This window comes from Penaeus japonicus, unplaced genomic scaffold (genome assembly GCF_977035675.1).
Source record: "Penaeus japonicus unplaced genomic scaffold, GWHDUDI00000001_assembly GWHDUDI00000029, whole genome shotgun sequence".
In the NCBI taxonomy this organism is placed as follows: domain Eukaryota; kingdom Metazoa; phylum Arthropoda; class Malacostraca; order Decapoda; family Penaeidae; genus Penaeus; species Penaeus japonicus.
Window position 1 is genome coordinate 8230244 of NW_028234431.1, and position 25000 is coordinate 8255243.

Genomic DNA, 25000 nt, shown 5'->3' on the forward strand with positions numbered 1-25000 from the left:
TCATTAAATAACAACTACACAACACGATGTTAGTAACGCCATACTCCCGACAAGTGTCAAACTGAGCAAAAAATATTCTCGCAAAGCAAAGGTAATGGAAGTCCCTTTAATTTCTCTCTGCAATAAATCCACGTGGAAGCAAGTTATTTTTTATGTATGAGCATATTGTCTATACGTAGGAAACAGAAATAGGAAGTTAGAATTCGTTATGAGTGGGGTGTGATTGTGGAAAGTTTAGATATTTGTTTCGATATTTTGTTTTTATGATTTTAGGCATATTTCTTTTATTTTCAGACTTTGTCTTATCGTATTTTGTTTAAAATCAATTGTTGAAGTGATTGATGATAAGTTATCGTTGAAAGATCTACATATAAATTGCGGGAAGTGATATCAATTAAGAATTAAAATGTCTTTAGCAGGTAATAGTAATTATATCAAATCTCCATTTGGTTTTGTCATGGATGTTATTTTATAATGTTTATGAGAGAAGTTGCATCTCCCAGAAAAGACAGCAGAGTTTGATATGTTGATATGATGGCCATCATGTGTTGTTTTAGGACCATGATATCTATTTTTTTCAAATTGTTTCTCTCTGCTTTTAATACATTCTGGCCATTATTTTTTAAAGTGTATGTTTTTTATTCACTGGTAGGCATATTGCTTCATAGAGGAAAGCAGAACACTATGGATATTTTGATTTGAATTATAGTCATCATTATTTGAGATATTTGTCAAGGTATCAGTAAAACAGCAATCATGCAACAGTATTTATGAATGTTTTATTACATGTATATATTTGAAATTATATAAAGATTCCAGTGACCATGTCTTTAGAGTTCTGGCTGTGCTAAGTAAACATCCACCATACTTATTTTAGGAATTTAGAACTTGTAAAACTCAGAAGTGATTATCATTAAACCATTGCGGACAGGGGATAGATTCGCTTGCCCAGTCTCCAGGATGGGTTTTATTTTAAGTGAGGCAGCTTGTAGCATAATTTGAATCTTCCCACTCTCTTTCAGTCACTCATAAAACTAGAGCCATTTTTGAGTTTTATTTTTTGTGTGTTTTATTGTGTTTATAGACTTATATGTGCCATATGACAAGCTCTATCAATGCTGCAGTTGACTAAAATTGTAGTATATGATCAATATTAGCTCATTATTTTCTTTATACTAAGTATGATAGAAGTATTGCTGTCTTATGGGAGGACAAAAAGCTACTTTATTTTTTTGTATTTGTGTGCTGTCTTGAACAAATATGAAACATATAACCACCAACAAAGAAGATAACATAAAGTGGTAGGGAAGAGGAAGGAAACCTGTGCTAATGACTGTGAGTGCCACAGTAAAAGGCACCCCTATTGGCACAAGAGCACATTTTAAACACTGGGTATGGTTTAAGTCAAATTCCTCGTCTCGTTCTGCCTGCACAACTTTCATCGGTGGTACTTTAGAGCAAGAGGTCATCAACTTGCTGTATGCCATCACTCTCTAAAGATAGCGCTTGCTAGAGACCGTGGATGGATGCCATTCAAGGCACTCTCTTTCTGGTGCTAGAAGAAAGTGGTGCCATCTAGGTTTTAGAAGTTAGGTTTGCTCAATAGTACGGTAATTATAGTAATTATGACCATAATTGCCATTATCACTCACTCCTTACTCATAGCACAATAGAATAACACAGTGATTCAAAATCCCTGAACGTCATGTATGTCATGACACCCATCGTCAGACCAAAGCACCTGCATCATGTATGTCATGACACCCATCCGCAATGGGTTGAATAAGGAACCAGTTCAAGCTCTGTCTCACCATATGTTATGTGTTGGAGACTTGCTGTCCTTTACTGAAGTGCAGGAAGGCGTGGAGACTTTCGATATCACTTGACACTGCACCACTCTTGCATTGGATTTAAGGTTGTTGGCCATTTTGATAAAACACAACTTATGTATACATAATAGCAAGTAAAAGTTCCATTTAGGAAACCATCATAAACCGTAAATATTAAACAAGTGCAAGGAGCATATTTAAACAAATATGTAAGCTTTCTACAATGCTGTGTGTCATCGCTCTCTGAAGATAGCCCTTGCTAGAGACAATGGAAGGGTTTAAGGCTTTCTCTCTTGCAGGTGCTAGGAGAAAATGGTGCCGTTCAGGTTTGGGATTTTAGATTAAACACATTATGCTAAACATTACAGCAATTATAGTAATTATGACTGTAATAGTCATCATCACTCATTAAATAGAGTTTTTACTCAGTATAATAAAGAAACAGAGTTATCCACGCACCCCCAACGTCAATTATGGCGTGCCGTCTTTTGTCATGTATTTCACAACACCCATTGTCAGGCCAAAAACTTGTCCATCATGTATGTCATGACACCCATCCGTAAGGGGTTAAAATTTTAGTCCTTCCATTAGAGATCGCAGCAAGTTTCAAGTGAGTTTTGGATAGAATACAGCCATTTTAAATACAAGAAAAAGGTTTTGTTTGAAAAGCCACTCTGGTGTCTTGTAACATATACAAAAATCTGCTTATAGTTTTTAAATGAGTGAGTGAAAGAGAGTGGGAAAGGTCGCGATATGTCCCATGAAGCTGCCTCGCTCTTAGAAAAGCCCATCTGGGGTGCAGCATAGGTGGCACTAGCGCCCATCCTGGCAACTAGACAAGCAAATCTGTCCCTGTCTCCAATGGATAAAGTTCAACTCAGTGGTGCTTTGTATATGACCTACTTGGCAATGGTATTTCAGAGAAAATTATCAAACCTCCAACTCATATTTTTTGGCAATGCAGAGCTCAGACTGGTTTTGGCAGAATTTCTCAGGTGGAAGGTTATTGACATTTACAATAATATGTTGAGGAGAAAGATAGATATTGATTAATTAACAGTTAGATTCATCTATAATTTATATTTTTGCTGAGATTTTTCATTACTTTCTTTTTTAAACTTTTTAAAACATTATTAACCTATTGCGGATGGGTGTCATGACATTCATGACGTAGGAGCTTTGGCCTAACAATGGGCGTCATGACATACATGACGTTCAGGGATTTTGGATCACTGTGCTATTTTATTGTGCTATGAAAAAGGAGTGAGTGATGATGGCAACTGCAGTCATAATTAATGTAATTGCTGTAAAATTAAGCTAACTTAACGTCCAAAACCTAGACGGCACCACTTTTTCCTAGCACCAGCAGGAGAGAGAGCCTTGAATGGTACCCATCCACGGCCTTTAGCAAGCACTATCTTTATAGAGCAATGCATACACTAAGTTGATGACCTCTTGTTCTAAAGTACCACCGATGAAAGTTGTGCAGGCAGAATGAGAATAGGAAGGTGACTCAATCCATACCCAGTGTCTAAAATGTGCTCCTGTGCCAATATGGATGCCTTTCACTGTGGCACTCACAGTCACAAGCACAGGTTTCATTTCTCTTCCCTAAAATGTGCTCCTGTGCCAATATGGATGCCTTTCACTGTGGCACTCACAGTCACAAGCACAGGTTTCATTTTTCTTCCCTAAAATGTGCTCCTGTGCCAATATGGATGCCTTTTACTGTGGCACTCACAGTCATTAGCACAGGTTTCCTTCCTCTTCCCTACCTCTTCATGTTATCCTCATTGTAGGTGGTTATATGTTTTGTATTCGTTCATGACAGCACAAAAATACGAAAAAATAAAGTTGCCTTTTGTCTTCCCATAAAACAGCAATACTTCTATCACCCTGAGTATAAAGACAATAATGAGCTAATATGGATCATACACTACAATTTAGTCAACTGTAGCACTGATAGAGCCTGTCATATGGCACACATAAGCCTCTAAACTTAATAAAACACACAAAAAATAAAACATAAAAATGGCTCTAGTTTAACAATAAATGACTAAAAGAGAGTGGGAAGATTCAAATTATGTTGCTCCAAGCTGCCTCACTCTAAAATAAAACCTATCCTGGAGACTGGGCAATCGAATCTATCCCCGTCTGCAATGGGTTAATATTCTGTTATTCTGAAAAAGCTTCTGATTGCCAAGGCTACAGAGCTCTGGATATTCAAATATTAAAAATAAATCAACCTCCCCAAAATGCATTGCATTAGCTCACCTATCCCCATAATTACTGATAGCCCCAAATTTTCATATTCTCTGGTCGTTAATGTCTGAATAGGGTGATTTTGCACACCAGAAAATTTATGTCAAATAGTTACCAAAAGAGTACAGCATTTAATTTTAAAAAGTTAACCCTCTTATATAAGCAAAAATGGAGAAAACTTACAAAATACATGTAAATAAAACATAGATAGCACAATATAACATAAAATCATCATGATTTATTCTATGATAAGTCTTGTCTTTAAATTTATAAATAAAATACAATATCTTAAATAACTCAGCCTTGCCAGGAAGCAACTGCAAGAAAAGAAAGTTTTCCAAGGGTAGTGAGGCAGTTTTAGGGGTCGTGGTCTCAGATGGGGGTTTAAAGGGAAGATTAGGGGAGAGGAAAAAAGTCACCTAAGAGAGACACTGGGGAAGGCCCAGTGGGGTAGAAGGAGGTAGAAGGATGTGGAGGGGGGGGGGGGGATAACTCACTGTGTGACTTGGAGGCTGGAAGATGCCAACAGTACCAGACCTACAAGTCTATTCTTACTGTGTCCCATTCACACTGAAAACTTCCTTCCAATTATTACATGCTAATGTTCTATTGAGGATGCTGAAGGTTGAATTTATCAGTATGTGCAATCAAGATGGTTCAGACTTAAGAGGTTAGCTATATTACAACTATATCATAGTAGTTTATATAAGTATTTTAAGTAATACATCTTTAATTTCTCAAAATGCAGATACTTTCATACAATAAAAAATCATGACCTTTTATTTCTCTCTTCCTTCCAGCAGACATGACAATTCACAGCCTGTATATTCTTAGCAAGTCCGGAGGTCTGATATACCAGCTGGATAACAATATTCCAACTATAGAAAATGAGAAGACGTTCAGCTACCCTCTAGAGGTTAAGCTGGAGGTGCAGAACAGAAACATCATGGTTGTTTATGGTCAGCGTGATGGGATTAAAGGTAAAGCAGACATTTTTTTTATTAATGAAACACAAGGAAATAGTGATATTTTGAAAATATTTATTTGTAAAAGTTATCTCTTCAAATTGCTCTAATACAGTGCAGTTTGTCTTACCCTCTTTTACAAGGGAAACACTAAGAAATTATGAAATCATGATAATATTTTTAAATCCAAAGAGCTTCTGTACAGTGTAGTGTATCTAGCTTGATTTTCCTCGCAGTCGGACACACATTAGTTTCGGTAAACGGCATGAAGGTGACAGGCCAACAGCTTGACGATGGACGTGATGCCATGCAGGTTCTCGCCAATGAGACCAACTACCCCATTAACCTGAAATTTGCGCGACCCAAGTTGACCACTAACGAGAAGATTTTCCAGGTGAGATTAGGTGTCAACATGTGTACAATATAGTATCAGTTCTGAAAAGGATGTTAATTTTTCATGTTTGATCTAAAGATTTTTATGTAGATTGTCAACCTTGCATTTGTCTTCCTGTATAGAGCAGGCAGGATAGATATTCTTTGTGAATGCTGAGCAAGTAAGGAAGTAAATGGTAATGCTGATTCATTTGTTTTCTTTGCAGGCGTCAATGTTTTATCCTCTGTATGCGTTGGCATGTCAACTAAGTCCAGAGACGAGAAGCTCAGGGATAGAAACTATCGAGAGTGACAATTTCAGGATGAATTGCTTCCAGACACTGACAGGTATAAATCTTTTTTACACATTTTTAACTCTCTTATCACTACTTGGAAATTTGTTTATATGTTATTTTGTAAATTTGTTTTTCCTTAAATTCAGTAATTATAATATGATGAAGTGCTTCCAAAATAATGAATGTTTGTATTTTTGAGAATGCAGAAAAAATAGTGGTTTGTATATGATGTCTCTTAAAATTGAAGATGTGTTAATAATAAATACTTTGAAAAAGGAGTGGAAAAAATGGGTTTTATATTGGTTTTGTATAGCATAATGTAATGGAACAAAAATCCCCTACAGTCACGGGAAAATATTTCCATGGTTCTAATACACCCACTCGTGGCTTTCAAATCCCTTCTGCCACTGGCATTTTTAGTTGGTTGGATCACTTTCATGCTGCACTTTCTGTATGTTGAAATTAGAAGCTACTTTTCCTTTAGTTATGATTACCAGATGCTAATCAGTATCACTTTGCTAATGTATCATGAATGGCCTCATATTTCATACAAAAAGTTTAGAAAATATAAGAGAACACACAAAACTTAATATGCCCAGCTAAACATCTATAAGTGGCCCATCTTGGAAGGATTAATGTTACTTACAGCTTAAACTTGAGAAACCACTTTCAATATTCATTACACTCCAAGTAATTGGCTACAGCTGTAATGGAAACACATCCACATGTTTATCACTCCCCTTCAAAGTATTTGTGTGACTTATACAAAATTGAGAATTGAAAGAATGGTAGCTTTTTCTCTTCTGTCATGTTCGGGGAAGACCTGGAAATTTAAAAAGCTATTGCGTTTTAAGATAAAGGTCACTTATCACCCATTTTGAGATATAATTATTTTGTTCATCTGCATAAACTCTAGGTATGAGATAATATTCCCTCAGGAAGAGTTCAGCTAATGCAAGTCACTGAATATTATCAACAAAAAAATTAGTTTCATGTTTTTGACTTTTGACTGTCATTGCAAAAAGCCAGTTTATTTTGAAAATATAATACATATCCAATATTTTTTTCAATATATATATTTTTTATAAGCTAGAAGTGATTTCCTTATACAATTGTTTTTTACTTTTATTATTATTATTACTTTTTTTTTTAACTTTCCAGGAGTGAAGTTTATGCTGATCTCCGACCCCAAACAAGCAGGCATAGACACCCTTCTCCACCGGGTCTATGAAATCTACTCTGACTTCGCCCTCAAGAATCCCTTCTATTCCTTAGAGATGCCCATAAGATGCGAGCTCTTCGACGAACACATAAAAGGCACCCTCGAACAAGCCGAGAGATTAGGAATAAGCAGTATATGAGTTGTTTTGTATGTTTCTCTGGATGAAAGTAGGTTATACCTGATGATATAGGGTTATGGTCTTCATCTCCATCACTTTAATTATTGTGTGCGAAGAAGGAGCTGGTACGTGCATCTTTTTCTTACACATATGATGGATTATGTTTGGAGTTAACATTCTGGTATTGAGACGTACATGAAGAATGATATATAGAAAGACTATAGTTACAATGATCTTTCTTGACCATAGAAGATTGTTACTGATTTTATAATGACTATTTGGAATTGCCATGATTAAGGATAGATTTGTAACTTTGATTGTATGAGCTTTAAAGAATTGTTATTTAGAACAGAGGTAAAGTAAACTGTATAAGATACTACTACTTGTTTGTTTTTTTGTTCTCGTTCTTACTTCAGTAAATACAGTTCATTTATTTTGATGTATATTTTGATAAGTTATGTCAGGTGAGATCTATCATTATAAAAGTATTAGGAATAAATATAATCTTGATTAGATCAAATTTCTCTTAACCTATAGTGTTTAATCCTTATGCAATGGGTACCTTCATGGGGTTGGGAGACTCACTTTCATGCTGTATTTATTCCCAGTTATGACCTATCATACCAAATTAGTATCACTTTTCTTGTGTTACATATCAACTTATATTTCATACTATAAATCTAGAAAATGATAGAAAACAGGCATCTTAAGATACCCAAATTAGACTGTGACCCATCGTCAAAGGGTTAAGTAATTTGTAAATTCCTTTGAGGATTTATTACACAAGAAATTGTGGAACTTATCAAGCTATCTATGGTTTCTAAGACTAGTGTTTGTGATTATGGTTTCAAAGAAATATTGTGATATTTTATAGCAAAGTTCAACTTGGAACATTTGTAGAATATGTTATATTACATTGCAAATATTTTGTTAGCATATGCTGGTGGGTATTGATTGTCTTATCTCCTTTATGTTACTCCAAATTGATTTATATTAAGAATAGTAAAGATTTATCAATTTCAAGAAACAATTCAAAACAAATATATATGGGGATAGGATTTTTTTGGTAAAAGAAAACTGTTACTATTACAACTGTTAATAATGTTATTACTGACACTGTTGTTTTTATTATTATTTTTATTTTTATCTATCATCATCATCATCATCATCATCATTATCATAACTTAATAATAATAAAATGTTAAAATCCCAACAGTTCAAGGAATGATGTAAATAGGTGAGGTCAAGCAGGCCTAGTAAACAACACCTTGGTGACTTATAAATGTTGTGTGTAAAAATGATAAAGCAATAAATAAAGGAATAGTAGATAGTGCACTAACAGGTTAATGATTATGTCTTAACATGGATGTTTATTTATATACTGGGAGATGGCATTCTTTAAGCTCTTGAATCAGTGAAGGAAACTATATATATATTTTTAATTGAAATTGGGATTTGTAGGAGATTCAGGATCAGTTAACCCATTGCAGATGTTGATGACCTGAATGCTTTTGACCATGTGCAGGGCATGTAATGTGCCGCTACCAGTTTGGTTGTTTTGATGAGTGGGACTAGGAGTGAGGAGGTGGAGTTTATAGTTGTAAATATTTTGTTTTTTCTTTGTAACAATAAAGAAAATTCTTTTCCAAACTTCGTACTTCCACAAATTTGGGATAGTGATGTTACACTGAGTGTACAGTGGATATTCCTTCTTTATGGAGACTAAAAGACTAAACTGCAGGAACTATTTGTTTAAACACAAAACACATGTCAAAATTTAAAAAAAGTGGAGAAGATTTTCAGTACTCTAATGTATAGATGAGTAGGAATTGGGCAGAAAAAAAACAGTTGTGGCCGAAGCTTGAGTCTTCCACGTCAATTACGTAGGCCCGAGGATCTGATTTATCCAATGTAAATCTGTATTCAGGCAATATCATTTGTCAATCTCCTGATACACTGTTATGGATAGGTGATGAAAAGGTTGAGGTTCTTGTAATCCAACCAACCCTAAAAAATTTAATGACTATTATTGACAAATTCTGCATCTAAGACACCTATTTTGACATGAATTTATCAAAATGCAAGCTAGAAGTTTCTGCAATTCATTTGATGGTAATGTGACAGTTGGGAACCTCAATGTTTTTTGTATTTTTTTTCACTTGGCCTGAGTGATAATAACTTGGAATTAATTGCAGGAACCAGAATTATTTTACTATTCAATTTCTTGTACACATAGGGTATAAGAAAACGTTGATGTATGGAGTCTATATATTTGAGTAATAAGGAAATTTTCTTGAGTTATGGAAATAACACTACTATTAGGCAGCATAAAGTAAAGGCTGTAAAAGAAATGAAGGAAAAATAAATGATGTTTGCGGTATGGCACTTGAAACCAGAAATCAGGATGCATACATCAAAGAAGACAGTTTAATACTGATACAAAGGCAATTGTAAATCAGAGTTTCTAGCTGTGCCAGGGGCCTGAAATATGGAAAGCAATGAGCAATGATATTTTCTGTACATAATAAAAAAAAAGGTAATATTAAAACTGTAATGGAAACTATTCATAAATGTAAGTCCATATTACATGAATATGTAAGATATGTTCTCAATTTTTCTTTCTTTTTTTCTGAGAAGTCCATTACAATGCCATCTCAGAAGTATGCCAGAATTATGCTTAGTAGCTACTGCAAATACTACTTTTTACATTTTTCAAAGATTAAATTTTTTATCTTGCAGATATGTGAATAACTGAAAGCAATATTTTTTTTTATTTCATGAATTGCAAGTACATAGGTGATCTGAGCTCATGTTTTTTTATAAGTGACTATACAACACTAAAATATTATGATTGTAATCTATCATTTATAATACAACATAATCACTAACATATAAGGCATTTAGTTACAATATACTCCATAAAGGCACCATTACATTTAGAGTTATCAACAAAGGTATCTTCTTCATACATAAAGTACACAGTATATGAAAAATAGACGTACACACTATTCAACATCATATAAACTATCTGCTACCACCATGCTGAGTTTGATCACAGTTGCCAATCACGAATCACCCTATAATCTAAGAATTTCAATATTTTCCAAATATTTTTTTCCATACTGAGATGACAATCAAGATTTTAAAATGAAACAGGTGATTATCTTAAAGATTGTAGTAGTACTTTTAAACGAAGGATCAATTACATTGTTTGACAAGAACAGTTATCCCTTGACTTGAGGCACCTCTATTCAATACCATAAGCTTGTCTACTGAAAACTCTACATTCAGTACAGTAATTGCATTAGCTGTGGTATACATATTAGCTGTAGTACATTTCACTTTGTATCAAATACATTTTTTTATTTATTTACAATTCTTCATGTAGAAGACATTTCATTAACAGAATAAGTAATTATGAAGAAGAAAAAGAAAGTGTAACCCATATAATATGAACATTTTCAGATATTTACACACCTCACACTCAAAATGATGCAGAGTCACTGAAAGTCCAGGAGCTTGGAATATTTAGATAATTCACTCAATTTTCTCCTTTAGTAACACTGCAGAGTATTTTCTCAAATACTAAAACATTGACATCATATTCATATCTTATTGTCGACCACTTTGTTGTAGATTTGACTTGGTTACACTTCATTATTTTCATTATTTATGATGAATATGTAATGACCTTATTATGATCCACCCTTGCATAATATAAAACTGCAGCTGACTGATAGCTTTTGTTACGTAACAGTTCATCCATGAATGTGAAGGTGATATGTATGGCTATGGCAGCATATAATTGCACATCACTTGGGCCGGACCTCTCGGGGGGACTTCCCTCTTAAGTGACGAGTAAGTGTTTCACAGAGGCTTTGGGAGAGGCCACTTGATAAGACCCATGAGGGTTTCTCATGAATCATCTTATATAAAAAAGAGGTCGAAGAGAAGAAAATGCCTTGCTTTGCCGAATACTTTCAATTTGAGGTTAATTTCTTTCTTTGTGATGTGTTCCTTTTTTTTAAAATAATTTCGAGGATAGATGAAAAGTACGTTCTTTTTTGGTAAAATATAGAAGTCTATGTGTATAATCTGCACTATATCAACGAAGCGGAAATCGTCCCAGTCTAGCAAACACTGTCAGCAGCAACTGGAACCGCAGGATCGGTCAGCGAACCACACTCGGGTCTCGTGTACCAGCCGGGGGTGTCTCGACGCCCGCCACTCCTCCGGCGGGGAACGCGTCTCGGGGAACCGGGGGGCGCGGACGAGTCGTCGCTCGTGTCCCCGTGCACCTGCGTGGGCCGGACCGGGATGGCTGCGGGGCCCCACGGAATGCCCAGGTGTTCGGGCGAAGGGGCGTCGCGTCTAGGAGAGGGACAGGTGTGGTTGGGCTGCGACTTCGTAGTCACGTGACCGTTCGCCGGGGGCTCCTTCAAGCCCTCGCGGAATCGCCGGGGGACGCAGCGCGCGGTCAGACTGTGCACCTGTCGAAGGAGTTGGAAAGCGGTCTTAGTTCCGGAAATCATATGATGGTTTCAGTATAGCTATTTTTTTTTTCTTTACAGAATCGAAAACCTGCTATATTTTTTTACGGGACAGAAACTGCATGGATACTTGTACAAATAAGATATTTAGACAAAACAAATGTAAAAATTTAAATTCCAAAACTATTCTACTGCTGTTACTCTACATGGATAAGCAAGTTACTCACATTAAATTACATTTTCATCATAAATTTCCTCTTACACCACCTTCCATTATTTAGAAAAATAAGCTGCATGTAAAAGACAAGAAAAAGAACATCTAAATCTATTCAAAATAAACCAGTAATTGACACACAAATCACACATATATAATATAAAACAATAAAATATGTTTAGGTAAATCAATGACAGTGTAAAGTATGGACAGTGCATCATTTTATACAGTATACATGTAATTGTAATTGTTTATTTTGTGTGCGTGTGATATTTAAGAGGAAGTGTGTGCGGGTAAATCTACAAGCTGTTTATAATTTAGTTATAATGATTTCATTTTTAGAAAGTGAAAGTGAGTGTGTGCATATGCAGAGGAAAAATATATTATTTTCTTGAGTTTTATTTGTAAGTGTTTCGGGCCGAGCAAGAAAAACATGTAGGGGAAATTAGTTGATTTAATACTCCTTAGTGTTAGAAAAAGAGTGCGCGTGTGTTTGTATGTGCGTGCATACGTGTGTGGGTTGACAGATGTATTTGTTTATAGTAAACAATTATTTTGCATTGCCATATGGTCATCTTTTCTATTTTTAAGTATCATTAAATCATCAATAAAGCAAATGAAAATCAAAATCTGAAAGAGAATAATCAAAATATCAATCCAACAAGAAATATAACCAAAATAGTAAAAACAAAAAAGAAAAAAAAAGACAGAAGTACATAACACAAAATCTCAAACATATGTCCATAAAAAACAAACTGTAAAGAGAGGGAAGCAAAAGTCCAGTCAGAACAGTGTCACAATCCCACAGTCACAGTTTAACGTAAAGAAGTCATAGCGTCAGGTTCGTACAGGCAGACAAAATACGACAATACGGAGAAATGTGCAGAAAAAAATACGAGTAAAGACACATAGTAGAAGATATGAAATCATTCAAAAGGAAGTGCAGAAATAGTACTTATGGAAATCCTACATTTTGGTAGCAAGTGGGTGCATGAATCCAAAAGACACAGGGGGAGAAAAAATCCATCCATACATAAAGTCCATAAGTTTGTGTTCATATCCAGAATATAATCCACATGACTTATCCACGTGATGGCGTTTTATATCACAGGAATGTTGAGACCCACAGATAGCACAGAGAAATACACATGGCCAAAATGTTCTTCCCTTCAATACAAAATCAACCAATACAAGACGATTTCAAACCATACCAACACCAAAAGGGGGAAATCTTGTACTTGAATATGCCCATAATCAATACGCAATCAACAGGTAGATGAGCATGTGCTTGCAAGCAATTCCGCCAAGACCAAATTTCGAGATACTGGAGTTGGTTTTCATGAAGCAGGAAATTCCCACGAAATGGACGCCCGCAGCGCAATCTCGGCAATGCTTTCAGATTTCAGATTTGCTTTCGTAACGTGGAAAAGGTAGAGCGTTGCTACTAATGAATGGTAAAATAAAGGATTTGAATATATGATGTAATTGCCTAAGAGACAGGATGATGTGTTTCACGTATGAGATTTTATGCGTTTAGAATCGCCCTACCATTTAATATGAAAAGATACATTTACGAAAATAGCAATACCTTGTTCCCTCAGTACAAGTAAATTATAGTACACAATTAAATAACTCCTAACAAAATGCACAAAATATATCGTAATAAATGAAATCTGAAAGACATTGCAAGTGAGAAAACCCAACAACAACCAACAGGCCCAAGACTGCATGATCCTGTGGAGTACCTCATTCTCTTGAACCCTTTCTCAGTCATGCACATGTGCCTCTAGTCGCTCAGTACCCTGGGCTCGGGGCTGTCCTTGCCGACGGTGTCCACACTGCTGGTTGACTTGGCCTCAGAGGAGACGGCTGACTGGGCGAGCTCAGCGTCACTCAGCGTCAAGTCGACCCCTTCGTCATAGGAGTTCTGGGGCCGTAGCTTCATCTTGTGCAAAGATGCGTCTGCGTGCGGGGGGGAGGTGGTGACCGTGGGGTCGGGGAAGAAGGGCTGTTTTCTCTTCAGAGGGGAGAACGGGGAGTTGCGCGGCACGGTAGCGGACTCGATCATTTTCTTCCTCTGCTCCAGCTTCCGGTTGCTGCTGCTTCCACATCGCGATCCGTGGACGATCATTCGCGTCAGGGACAGAGGGTCGCAATACGCGTCGTCTTCGCTGGTTTCGTCTGACGAGGGCGGCGCGGGAGGAGGCACCGAGGGGGGGCCTTCCGAGAGGGAGATGACTGTGACGTGAGGCCCCTTCGCTTCCTTCTCGATGACCTGCACTGAGTTGTGATTTGTGTCTTCGGTGATCACCTTCGGCGTGTTCTGCGAGGAGTGGCTATCCATGTCAATAGGTATAATTTGGGAATATTTCACCCATGGATTACTGGTAGAGACTAATTCCGGGTTCGCCGAAGAGGCTGTCGTGTTTTGTTCCTTGGCGCCGAACGAGAAATCCTCGCTGGAGTATTCTCGGTTTGTGTTGTTATTCTCCGATGGCGAATATTGGTGTACATCGCTGTAGGAGGGATATTTAGTAGGTGAGTAACCGCTATCCTCGCTGTCTATGTTGATGTAACTGGCAAAGTATACTGAATCAGATGAGTTGTCTGAAACATTGATGACTGTTCTGTTATCATGTCCTTCATAAACAGAATTTCCATTTCTGTCTGTGTTTGTGACTTGTGCTTTCTCTTCGGATTTAGAAAGTTTACCGAATGGCTTTGCATTCTGGGTGAAGACAGGCCTTTTCGAGGGCACACTGCCAGAGGTTGGAGTCCTTGTATTTTGGGGATTTGCCCTTTCACTTCTTGGGAGATCCTGCTGGGGCCGCGAAGTCCTTGAGTCAGGCTGGTCGTAGGAAATGGCTTTGCCGAAATCTGCAGCTTTTTTGGGTGGAACACTTTCAGTGCCTCTGGATCTGTGCACAGACACTGGCTCATCACTTGGAATTATTTTTGCAGAATTCTGATGTGCTTTTGGGTAGTGTTCGTTGTCAGAGAGAGTTATGATAGTTTTGTTTGAATTGCCAGCTGACTCCTTAATGGGCAGCTTCGAAGGTATCTCGTCCCCGATGGTCCTTTTATCTGAATATAACTTCAGGAGATCTGAAATGCTTTTAGCTTTTACCAGAGGCTTTTTGTGAGCGTCTTGTCCGGTCTTTTCTGCATCAATGTTTTGTTCTTCAAGTTCCTTTGCACTGTCGGGGGTGGACACATCAGACTCAACAGCGATGTGTCCCAGGAAATCCTTGACTTTGTCATCGTCCAGAACCACTGCTGGTGATGGTGGTTCCTTATTACTAGGTTCTTGGTTTGGTTCAATTTGGACTGGTTCTTGAGCTTCTTTCTTTGGTATACTAGACTCTATTTCAACATACCCTAGAGAATTCTTTACTCTTTCATCGTTTGGTGAAAAGGGTTCCCCAAGGCTGGTTTCTTGGGTTAGTTCCCTTGGCCCTTGCTTTTGTGAATAGAAATATTCCCTTTCATTTTTGTCAGCCTCAGCTTTACCGTGATCCAGAAAATCATTTTGTTTTTCGTTATTTCGACTAACGCTTCGTGAAAACGTTTCCCGTTCATAGTTTTGTCTGTTAGGTTCTTTGTCGAGTAGATCCTGAGAGCCGAATATTTCTTTCTTGGTAGTTCTGCTTGGTGGTCTTCCAGCTTTAGTTTCCAATTCTGTGTACAGCTTCAGGAGATCTGATACACTTTTAGCCCTGTTCATGGGTGTTTCATTGTCATCGCTCTCGACTGGTTCTGTACCGGTGTGTTCCTGAACCTCCGAAGTAATTGTACTGTCAGACATGCTGGACTCGTCATCAGATTCATGTTGGAAATTCTCGACTTTCTGGCTGTTCTTTGTCTCTCTTAATTCGCCAGTCTTTGAATTTGATGAGGTGTCAATTTCTTCCTTAGAAGAGGGGAATACTTTCTCAGATGACAGAGTATTTTCGTATGTAACAGTTGGTGATTCGATGGCGTTCTCTTTGGTACTCTTCGTTTGGCCAGTTTCTTGCACTGGTGAGGGCTCGTGTTTTGGGGCTGCCTCTTGCATCGGTCGAAGATCTCTTGTCGGAGATATTTTCTGCTCTTCGTGGAAGCTGCTACGATGCCATGAAGGCACTGAAGTCATGCGCTGCAGAGGGACGTGTCCGTTCCTCTGGCTGCCCCACTCTTCTTCAACTTTTTCCTCAATCCTGTTAATCTCACTCAAGGACGTCTGCCTTTGATAACTCTTCAGGAAATCGCGCATTGACCTTTTTCGTCCCTTTGGCGCAAAGGCAATGCTAGGCATCGCACCAAGGTTTGGCATGCTCTTTTGTCGGGAGTTTACATTCAGGGGTTGCAGGGGAGGAAGTGCATGCAGGGACGTTTTCCGGACTGGTTGCACTGAGCCTGCAAATTCATTCTCTGAGGAAAGGCTGAAGGTGCTGCTGTACCTTCTATTTTTGCTGAAGTCCTTGGAATGTCTTACAGACAAATCTGCCATACTCTGATGTTCAGGTCTTGGTTTGTCATCAATTTTGATAATGGTTACCTGGCGGAGGGCATTAGGGGCGTCGGAATCGCTGTCTGTTTCCGAGATCGGAATCCTTTCATGATACGAATCAACTGAGCTGGAGTAAGAGTTCTGCCGATCATAGTGAGTATTATGCCAAGCAGTTTCATCGTTAGTTCGACTTGAATTGCTGGACGTAGGTCTGCTGTTCCCAGACCAAGGACTGACTTTACGTAGAGTCACTCCGAAAATGGTTTTCGAGGCTTCTTCGCCGGGGGAAATTTGACTTTGGTCCCTATCGTCCAGTGAATAACAAGAGTCGGAGTCTAAGAGGCTGGAAGTGCTGTAGCTTAGTCTCCCATTGAGCGAATGGGGCGTCGGCGGCAAGCTGACACTGGTCACGGTAGCCTGATCGTCAAACTCAGAGTCGTCATGATCAGTAAAGTATGTGTCAGTGTCAGAAGCAGGTTGGGTTTCGTGTGTGATGTTCGAGCTGTTGGGCAAAGACCTTACCTCCTTGACGTTATATGTCTTCTCTGTTCTCTTGTTGAGGTTGTTGGTGAGGTTCCGGATGTATGGCTGGTCGGTTGGGGAGGATTTCTCGATGAAGATGTTTTTCTTTCCATTAAATGCAAGAGAACCCTGTTTGGTGGAGAGAGGCTTTTTATTTAGATACTGCAAACGTCTTTCAAATCCAGAAGTGAATTAATGAGAGTACTTACAGCGATCCAGTAAGTGAATCAATGAGAGTACATATATTTAAATATATCTCTAAATATGTCAATCATCTGAGAAAAAAAAAAGCATTACCCTAGATTCGTCTCAGGACGAAAAGGAAACAACGCAATCAATATACTTACATCTTTCCCATGTTTGTCTAAGTCATTCACCCTCTCTCTACTCGCGACGTCGAACTTCGAGGCCAACTTCCTGACCGACGGCAACATGGGGACCTTGTCGGGCGTGCTCGTGGAGACGTCGCTGTCGTTCCCGTCGCCGTGGCTCTCCCCGTCGCTGTAGCCGCTCATGCTCTCCACGGACTGCCCGTGCGCCGGCTGGGACTGGTAGGTCGTCATCGCCGTCGCCGTCGTCGTCGCCGTCGTCGTCTTGTTCCCTCCGCAGTTGTTGTTGTTCAGGTTGATGTTGCTCAGGCTACTCACTGTGTTCATGCTGCTCTGCCGGGGGTTGGGCCCGAGGGGGCTGAGGTTGGACACCTTTGTCGACGGTCGGAGGTTATCGACGCTCGTGTGACGCAGGAGGGGCTGTAGGGCTGGTCTGTCTCTCGCTGGCCCGCCGAGGGTGTCCACGCTCACTGTCCGCCACAGATCATGCCGAGGAGGCACCAGGTAGGCAGCTGCAATGGGAGGAAGGAGATTAATGGATATGCCTAATATGTTCCGGGAAAAATGCCTGTGTACCCCTTCCAATAAGATCAATATTTCATTCAAACGGTAAAGTACATGTGTAAAAGTTAATATTTTCTAAACATGAACTGTTCCTTTCAAAACTGAAGTAAACACTTTAGAATCAGACAAAGTTTCATGCTACGTAAAATCTATTTAGAAGAACAAAAACAGCTGTAAAAACTGAATCTGGCTAACAGGACGCAAGTCCGAGTGCAAGTGAGGCCGTGGTTGCCTGAGGTTGTTACTCTAGCCGTGCGACGTGCTTCCGAGTGCGAGTGGCGAGCCGAACAGGAGAGAGAGAGTGGGGCTCAACTACAGCGAAAGAGTGTAAAGCGATCTGTATGCTAATAACATCCAAGGCTTGATGACCATATCAGCTCTTTTATTAAAAGTTCAATCGTTGTTTTGGACACGACGCATTCTCTATGAACTCGCTCTGAGTTAGCTAGTCATGCGACAGTACCGAGTGGCCGGTCGTCCATTTATGAGTGTCTATGGAGAGATGGGCTTAAAATCCCCTACAGTGGGCACTCAGAGAGGGGTGAGGCACGCCTTCACAAGATACTGTTTTCCCTCAACTGCCGCGTCCAAGCAGTTCAACTAACCTCCCTAGCATGGCCTATCGCTGCAACTGGAGTTTACAATGAAACGATTAATTAGTATATGGATAGAAAGTGGGGGGAGGGGATTTAGGAATAAATTTTTATAGACATCTGACCTTCAACAATACCGAATACCTTATTCAAAGGGGAAGAGTATCAAGTCCAAATCACAAATTAAAACACAAACAGAGGAAGATTGGTTAGTTATGAAAACGTCCCGTGTGATGTTTATAAATACAAACACGCACACAAGAAAGCTCACTCAAGTTGGAACGTAGGTATTGTTGCTCTAACGAAAACAAACGAAAGCTAATTCTAAACTCGCGGGGAAAGGAAAGGCGGTCGCACTCACCAGGGCGTGGGTTGTGAAGGCCTTCCGTCGAGCTGTCGGAATGGCCTGTCGCGGGCACGGAGCGAGGGGCGACGCGGCCGTAGTTCTCCTCCCACCGGCGCTGCGTTTCGTCGATTGTGCGCTGGAATCGCGCTACCTCGCGCTCAACACGGGCAGACTTGAAGGAACAAAAATAGACGAGTTTGGGGTTAAAAGAAATGAAAGTGTAGATTAAAGGAGTTTAGGATTTAAAGGAATGAAGGAACAAAAATATAGGAGTTTGTGATTAAAATGAAAGAAGGAGGACATAAAGAAGGTTTGGATTTAAAGGATATGCTTTATTCTTGTTTTATATTGCTTTAGTGCTAGTGACACCTTGCGCTCAACACGGGCATCCTTGAAGAGAAGTATTAAAGAAAATTAAGATTAAAAGGAAATGATCCATTGTAGTTATGTATTCTATAAGTGCTTTTGAAAAAAAAATGGACTTCAGAAAGTCTTCTGATCATATTTCGATAATGTGTAACTGTTTCTATAATGTCTATATAATGCTTCATGCCTTTCATATTTAAAAGATAAAAAGAGAGTTGGAGTGTATACTTGAGTGCATACACTTCTTATAAAGCCCAAGGAACATTTATGGTTTGAAGTTAAGTGTATGCACTATTTATGTTCATGGTTACAACGCGTACCCTTCTGAAGGCTCTGTATTACAGGAGGAAGGGTCTGCCTAGAGAACCTTACATCAACACGAGTTTAAGGTTGGAGGCAAGGACTTGAGGGGGGGAGGGGAGGGGGAGGGGAGAGTTCAGGTAATAAAAATCAGGTCTAGGTATAAAATCGATGTTAATCCTGACTATAAAGGTATCAAAGGTTGAGCTATTAAACTTAAGCTGAAATGGGGTAGTACAGGTTTTAAATCATAAGGGGAAATATCCGTAATGTAAAGGTGCCATAGTGATCTTGCAAGGGGTTGATCATATCGTATTGACATCATTGGGTTTAATCTAACATTGGACTGAAATAAGGGAGAACGTGTGAACTTTCAATAGAGTTGAGGAGTGGTATCACGTGGGTGTCATGAGAAAGAGAGAGAGAGAGAGAGAGAGAGAGAGAGAGAGAGAGAGAGAGAGAGAGAGAGAGAGAGAGAGAGAGAGAGAGAGAGAGAGAGAGAGAGAGAGAAGGAGAGAGAGAGGGGGAGAGGGGAGGGGAGAGAGAGGGAGAGGGAGAGAGAGAGAGAGAGAGAGAGAGGGAGAGAGGAGAGAGAGAGAGAGGAGAGAGAGAGAGGAGAGAGAGAGAGAGAGAGAGAGAGAGAGAGAGAGAGAGAGAGAGAGAGAGAGAGAGAGAGATAGAGAGAGAGAGAGAGAGAGAGAGAGAGAGAGAGCGAGAAAGGAAATGGAGAGAGAGATAGAGAGATAGATAGATAGAGAGAGACTATTCAACAAACAAACAAAGCACACACATACACATACACACACACACACAACCCCCCCCCCACACACACACATACACACACACAACTCAAGAAACCAGAGAAGAATGCCTGCGTTATCATGGGCTTGCGCAAAGACTGTGATAGGATGATAACAGCTCAGGGATTAAGCAAATTCAGATAGAAAAGAAGTTGTAATGGAATGCGTAGGAGTTGACAGCAGACACTGAACCTGATGTAATAGGTTGTGGATATAGCAGGTGGTTGTAGAGAGAGAAGGAATAGATGAAGAAGGCGAGATGAAATGAAGATCGTAATGATAGTGATGATAGTGATAATGATAATACATAGGGTTTTAATGATAATAACAATCATGATTACTACTAAAGTGATAATAATGATACGAATAGTAATAATAACAAATCAAATTAATACTTGATAATGATGATGATAATGATTACATTGAAAATGATAATAATAATAACATTGAAAATAATATTAATAATGATAACATTAATAAATAATAACCATAATAAAAAAAATCCACATTCCTCAACAGTAAAAAAAAAATAATAATAATAACAATAAAAAAATAAAAAAATAAAAAATAAATAAATGAAATAAATAAATACAAACCCCGTTTCTCAAGACCACCCAAATTCCATCAAAGCTCACCCACCAAACACCAAAATTACCTGTATGTCTCTGAGCTCATCCTTCCAATCTCCTCGCTTGGAAGGCCGGATCGCCCCGCCCTCCTGCGACTGGATAGAGTCCTCTTCCTCTTCCTCTTCTTCCTCTCGTTGCAGAAGATCCTCGGTCGCTCCTTCAGGACTCGCTTTCTTGAGTTCGCCCGCGCTCTCGCTCACGCCCGTCACCAGCCGGATGTGCACCTGGGCGTCGGGGAAGGTACAAGGGCGTGTGTATCAGGTTCTGTCTTTATTGTTCTATCTAATCGTTGTTTTGATTAATTATTATTATCATATTTTTTTTAGGATTAATAATGGCGACTCGTGCAAGCAGCTTTTTTTTTTTTATCGTGGCAATCGTTTATCTTCTCGTCAGAGATGTCGGGGATTTTTTTTCCTCCTCCACAGATTAATCAGTAGGTTTGCGCAATCACGAATTATATGCTGTTCTCGGTAAAAAAAGAAGAAAAAAAATATATATATATGTTTTTTTTCTTCTTCTTATATACATATATATATATATATATATATATATATATATATATATATATATATATATGTTTTTTTCTTCTTCTTATATACATATATATATATATATATATATATATATATATATATATATATATATATATGTATATATATATGCTCAGTAACATAAAAAAAACACACACACCAATCCCATTAAGAGGTTGAATGGCTGCAAAGAGCAATGCAAACAAACAAATAAAAAATCCGGACAAACGACAACAGCTGAAAATCGTCAAGCAATTGCTAAAAGAGGCTTAGTCAGCGCCGAGAGTAAAGTAAACACCACCGAAGCCCGCTCTTTTCTCTCTCTCTCTCTCTCTCTCGCTCGCTCGCTCTCTCTCTCTCTCTCTCTCTCTCTCTCTCTCTCTCTCTCTCTCTCTCTCTCTCTCTCTCTCTCTCTCTCTCTCTCTCTCTCTCTCTCCCTCCCCCCCCCCTCTCTCTCTCTCTCTCTCTCTCTCCCCCTCTCTCTCTCTCTCTCTCTCTCTCTCTCTCTCTCTCTCTCTCTCTCTCTCTCTCTCTCTCTCTCTCTCTCTCTCTCTCTCTCTCTCTCTCTCTCTCTCTCTCTCTCTCTCTCTCCCCCAAAAAGCCGCAAACCAAAGATACATCATATCTGCGAGACGCTCTTTTCCCTTACCTCTTCCGTCTCTCCACCTTAAGCCCGCGTCGAGATGCCACGTTCAATAAGATGGAACACCTTGCTTGCAACAATGCACACATCACACTAATGCTGAACAAAGCCTTATCGATGTGCATGTACATTTTCTTTTCTTTTTTTCCCCCGTGATGTTATCTTTGCTACGTATCTTGGTATCTTATCTTTCTCTTTGGGAGAAGCAGGACGAAAACATCTCGTTCTTGGAATGTGGTTTCACGTAGAGCGAATTATCAGAATAAATGGATCAGGACAAGATCTTTTTTTTTTCCTTTCTTTTTTTTCTTTTTCTTTTTTTTCGATGGAGGTAGACTAGAAGGTGGGAGTGGCTGGTGAAGTAGATGTATTTTTTTTTTTTTTTCTATTATGTGGTCTTATGTGTCGCGTAGGTATAAAATCGCTAACCTCATGAATATCTAACGCTAAACGCATGACCATCTAACGCTAACCTCATGTAAGTGCCTCATGACCTTCTAACGCTAAAAGAATGACCTTCTAACACAAACCTCGTGACCTTCTAACGCAAACCACATGACCTTCTAACACAAATCACATGACCTACCACAAACCTCATGACCTTCTAACGCAAACCACATGCATGACCTTCAAACATATCCATCTCAATCGACCTTCTTTCCAACCGAGTCTATCTCAGCGTCAGATTAAACGCCGTGTTTGCTTTAATAAATTTTTAAATATTTTTTCCCCCAAAAATTAATACCACACAGGTCATCGCCGTTCGGATCGGATCAACAAGGAGCCGCCGATAACACGGGAGAACCGATAACACCCCGATAACTTATCTGAGAGTGATTTTTGTGTAAGGTGTCCTTGGTGAATGTGAAAGGGGGAGATCATGAGATGTGAGGAGAGCGAGGAATGCGCTGGTTATCGACTGGGCTTAGACTTTGATATGAAAAAAATAATGAGGTGAATTTTGATATGAACGTGTTGGGCGTTTTGTGTTTTGTATTATTTAATTATTATCATTATTTTTTTTATTATTATTATTTTATTTATTTATTTTCTTTTTTTTTGCTAAATTATTTTCATTTCTGTTCTATCTATTTCTATGGTATTTTGACAGTATTTTAAGAAAGAATACAAAAAAAATTCTATAACATTAGGAGAAGGTAGGACAGGTCAAATTCCTTAGGAATGAAACGAATAAAAATGACTTGCAAATTATCTGTTGATTCTAGTCTTAAAGAAAATTGTCTTTACTGACGAGTGTAATATATTGCAGCATTTTTTGTTAATATTCAGCAAGCTAGATCGATAATTATCTAGATATAAAACAATGCAAAGTAAGATAATATATAAATAGTTGTAATTATTGCAATTTAAATGTCTGTCTGTCTGTCTGTCTGTCTGTCTGTCTGTCTGTCTGTCTGTCTGTCTGTCTGTCTGTCTGTCTGTCTGTCTTTCTGTCTGTCTGTCTGTCTGTCTGTCTGTCTGTCTGTCTGTCTGTCTGTCTGTCTGTCTGTCTGTCTGTCTGTCTGTCTGTCTGTCTGTCTGTCTGTCTGTCTGTCTGTCTGTCTGTCTGTCTGTCTGTCTGTCTGTCTGTCTGTCTGTCTGTCTGTCTGTCTGTCTGTCTGTCTGTCTGTCTGTCTGTCTGTCTGTCTGTCTGTCTGTCTGTCTGTCTGTCTGTCTGTCTGTCTGTCTGTCTGTCTGTCTGTCTGTCTGTCTGTCTGTCTGTCTGTCTGTCTGTCTGTCTGTCTGTCTGTCTGTCTGTCTGTCTGTCTGTCTGTCTGTCTGTCTGTCTGTCTGTCTGTCTGTCTGTCTGTCTGTCTGTCTGTCTGTCTGTCTGTCTGTCTGTCTGTCTGTCTGTCTGTCTGTCTGTCTGTCTGTCTGTCTGTCTGTCTGTCTGTCTGTCTGTCTGTCTGTCTGTCTGTCTGTCTGTCTGTCTGTCTGTCTGTCTGTCTGTCTGTCTGTCTGTCTGTCTGTCTGTCTGTCTGTCTGTCTGTCTGTCTGTCTGTCTGTCTGTCTGTCTGTCTGTCTGTCTGTCTGTCTGTCTGTCTGTCTGTCTGTCTGTCTGTCTGTCTGTCTGTCTGTCTGTCTGTCTGTCTGTCTGTCTGTCTGTCTGTCTGTCTGTCTGTCTGTCTGTCTGTCTGTCTGTCTGTCTGTCTGTCTGTCTGTCTGTCTGTCTGTCTGTCTGTCTGTCTGTCTGTCTGTCTGTCTGTCTGTCTGTCTGTCTGTCTGTCTGTCTGTCTGTCTGTCTGTCTGTCTGTCTGTCTGTCTGTCTGTCTGTCTGTCTGTCTGTCTGTCTGTCTGTCTGTCTGTCTGTCTGTCTGTCTGTCTGTCTGTCTGTCTGTCTGTCTGTCTGTCTGTCTGTCTGTCTGTCTGTCTGTCTGTCTGTCTGTCTGTCTGTCTGTCTGTCTGTCTGTCTGTCTGTCTGTCTGTCTGTCTGTCTGTCTGTCTGTCTGTCTGTCTGTCTGTCTGTCTGTCTGTCTGTCTGTCTGTCTGTCTGTCTGTCTGTCTGTCTGTCTGTCTGTCTGTCTGTCTGTCTGTCTGTCTGTCTGTCTGTCTGTCTGTCTGTCTGTCTGTCTGTCTGTCTGTCTGTCTGTCTGTCTGTCTGTCTGTCTGTCTGTCTGTCTGTCTGTCTGTCTGTCTGTCTGTCTGTCTGTCTGTCTGTCTGTCTGTCTGTCTGTCTGTCTGTCTGTCTGTCTGTCTGTCTGTCTGTCTGTCTGTCTGTCTGTCTGTCTGTCTGTCTGTCTGTCTGTCTGTCTGTCTGTCTGTCTGTCTGTCTGTCTGTCTGTCTGTCTGTCTGTCTGTCTGTCTGTCTGTCTGTCTGTCTGTCTGTCTGTCTGTCTGTCTGTCTGTCTGTCTGTCTGTCTGTCTGTCTGTCTGTCTGTCTGTCTGTCTGTCTGTCTGTCTGTCTGTCTGTCTGTCTGTCTGTCTGTCTGTCTGTCTGTCTGTCTGTCTGTCTGTCTGTCTGTCTGTCTGTCTGTCTGTCTGTCTGTCTGTCTGTCTGTCTGTCTGTCTGTCTGTCTGTCTGTCTGTCTGTCTGTCTGTCTGTCTGTCTGTCTGTCTGTCTGTCTGTCTGTCTGTCTGTCTGTCTGTCTGTCTGTCTGTCTGTCTGTCTGTCTGTCTG

The 25000-nt window shown here is 39.5% G+C and overlaps 2 protein-coding genes across 15 annotated transcripts in view; one reads left to right on the forward strand and one right to left on the reverse strand.

Moving 5' to 3' along the window:
• Positions 1-8714, forward strand: part of Trs23 (trafficking protein particle complex subunit 4-like protein Trs23) — an 8755-nt gene extending 41 nt beyond the window's left edge. Inside the window, exons 1-5 of one of the 2 annotated variants that reach the window (XM_043010492.2) lie at positions 1-91; positions 4892-5071; positions 5293-5450; positions 5656-5776; positions 6886-8714. The exon at positions 1-91 is cut by the window's left edge and continues 41 nt beyond it. In XM_043010492.2, coding sequence (XP_042866426.1) covers positions 4897-5071; positions 5293-5450; positions 5656-5776; positions 6886-7085 — 654 coding nt within the window. In that variant the 5' untranslated portion in view covers positions 1-91; positions 4892-4896 and the 3' untranslated portion in view covers positions 7086-8714. The remainder of the gene's footprint in view (positions 92-4891; positions 5072-5292; positions 5451-5655; positions 5777-6885) is intronic. The other variant, XM_043010493.2, reaches the window with a different exon arrangement.
• Positions 8715-9318: 604 nt separating this feature from the next.
• LOC122249530 (uncharacterized) overlaps positions 9319-25000 on the reverse strand; it is a 187530-nt gene continuing 171848 nt past the window's right edge. For 12 of the 13 annotated variants that reach the window (XM_086553874.1, XM_086553873.1, XM_086553872.1 and 9 more), the window contains 5 exons: positions 20733-20930; positions 18627-18783; positions 17127-17620; positions 13514-16908; positions 9319-11554 (listed from right to left, as the gene is read on the reverse strand). In XM_086553874.1, the coding sequence (XP_086410000.1) occupies positions 13555-16908; positions 17127-17620; positions 18627-18783; positions 20733-20930 (4203 nt within the window). In that variant the 3' untranslated portion in view covers positions 9319-11554; positions 13514-13554. The remainder of the gene's footprint in view (positions 11555-13513; positions 16909-17126; positions 17621-18626; positions 18784-20732; positions 20931-25000) is intronic. The other variant, XM_043010491.2, reaches the window with a different exon arrangement.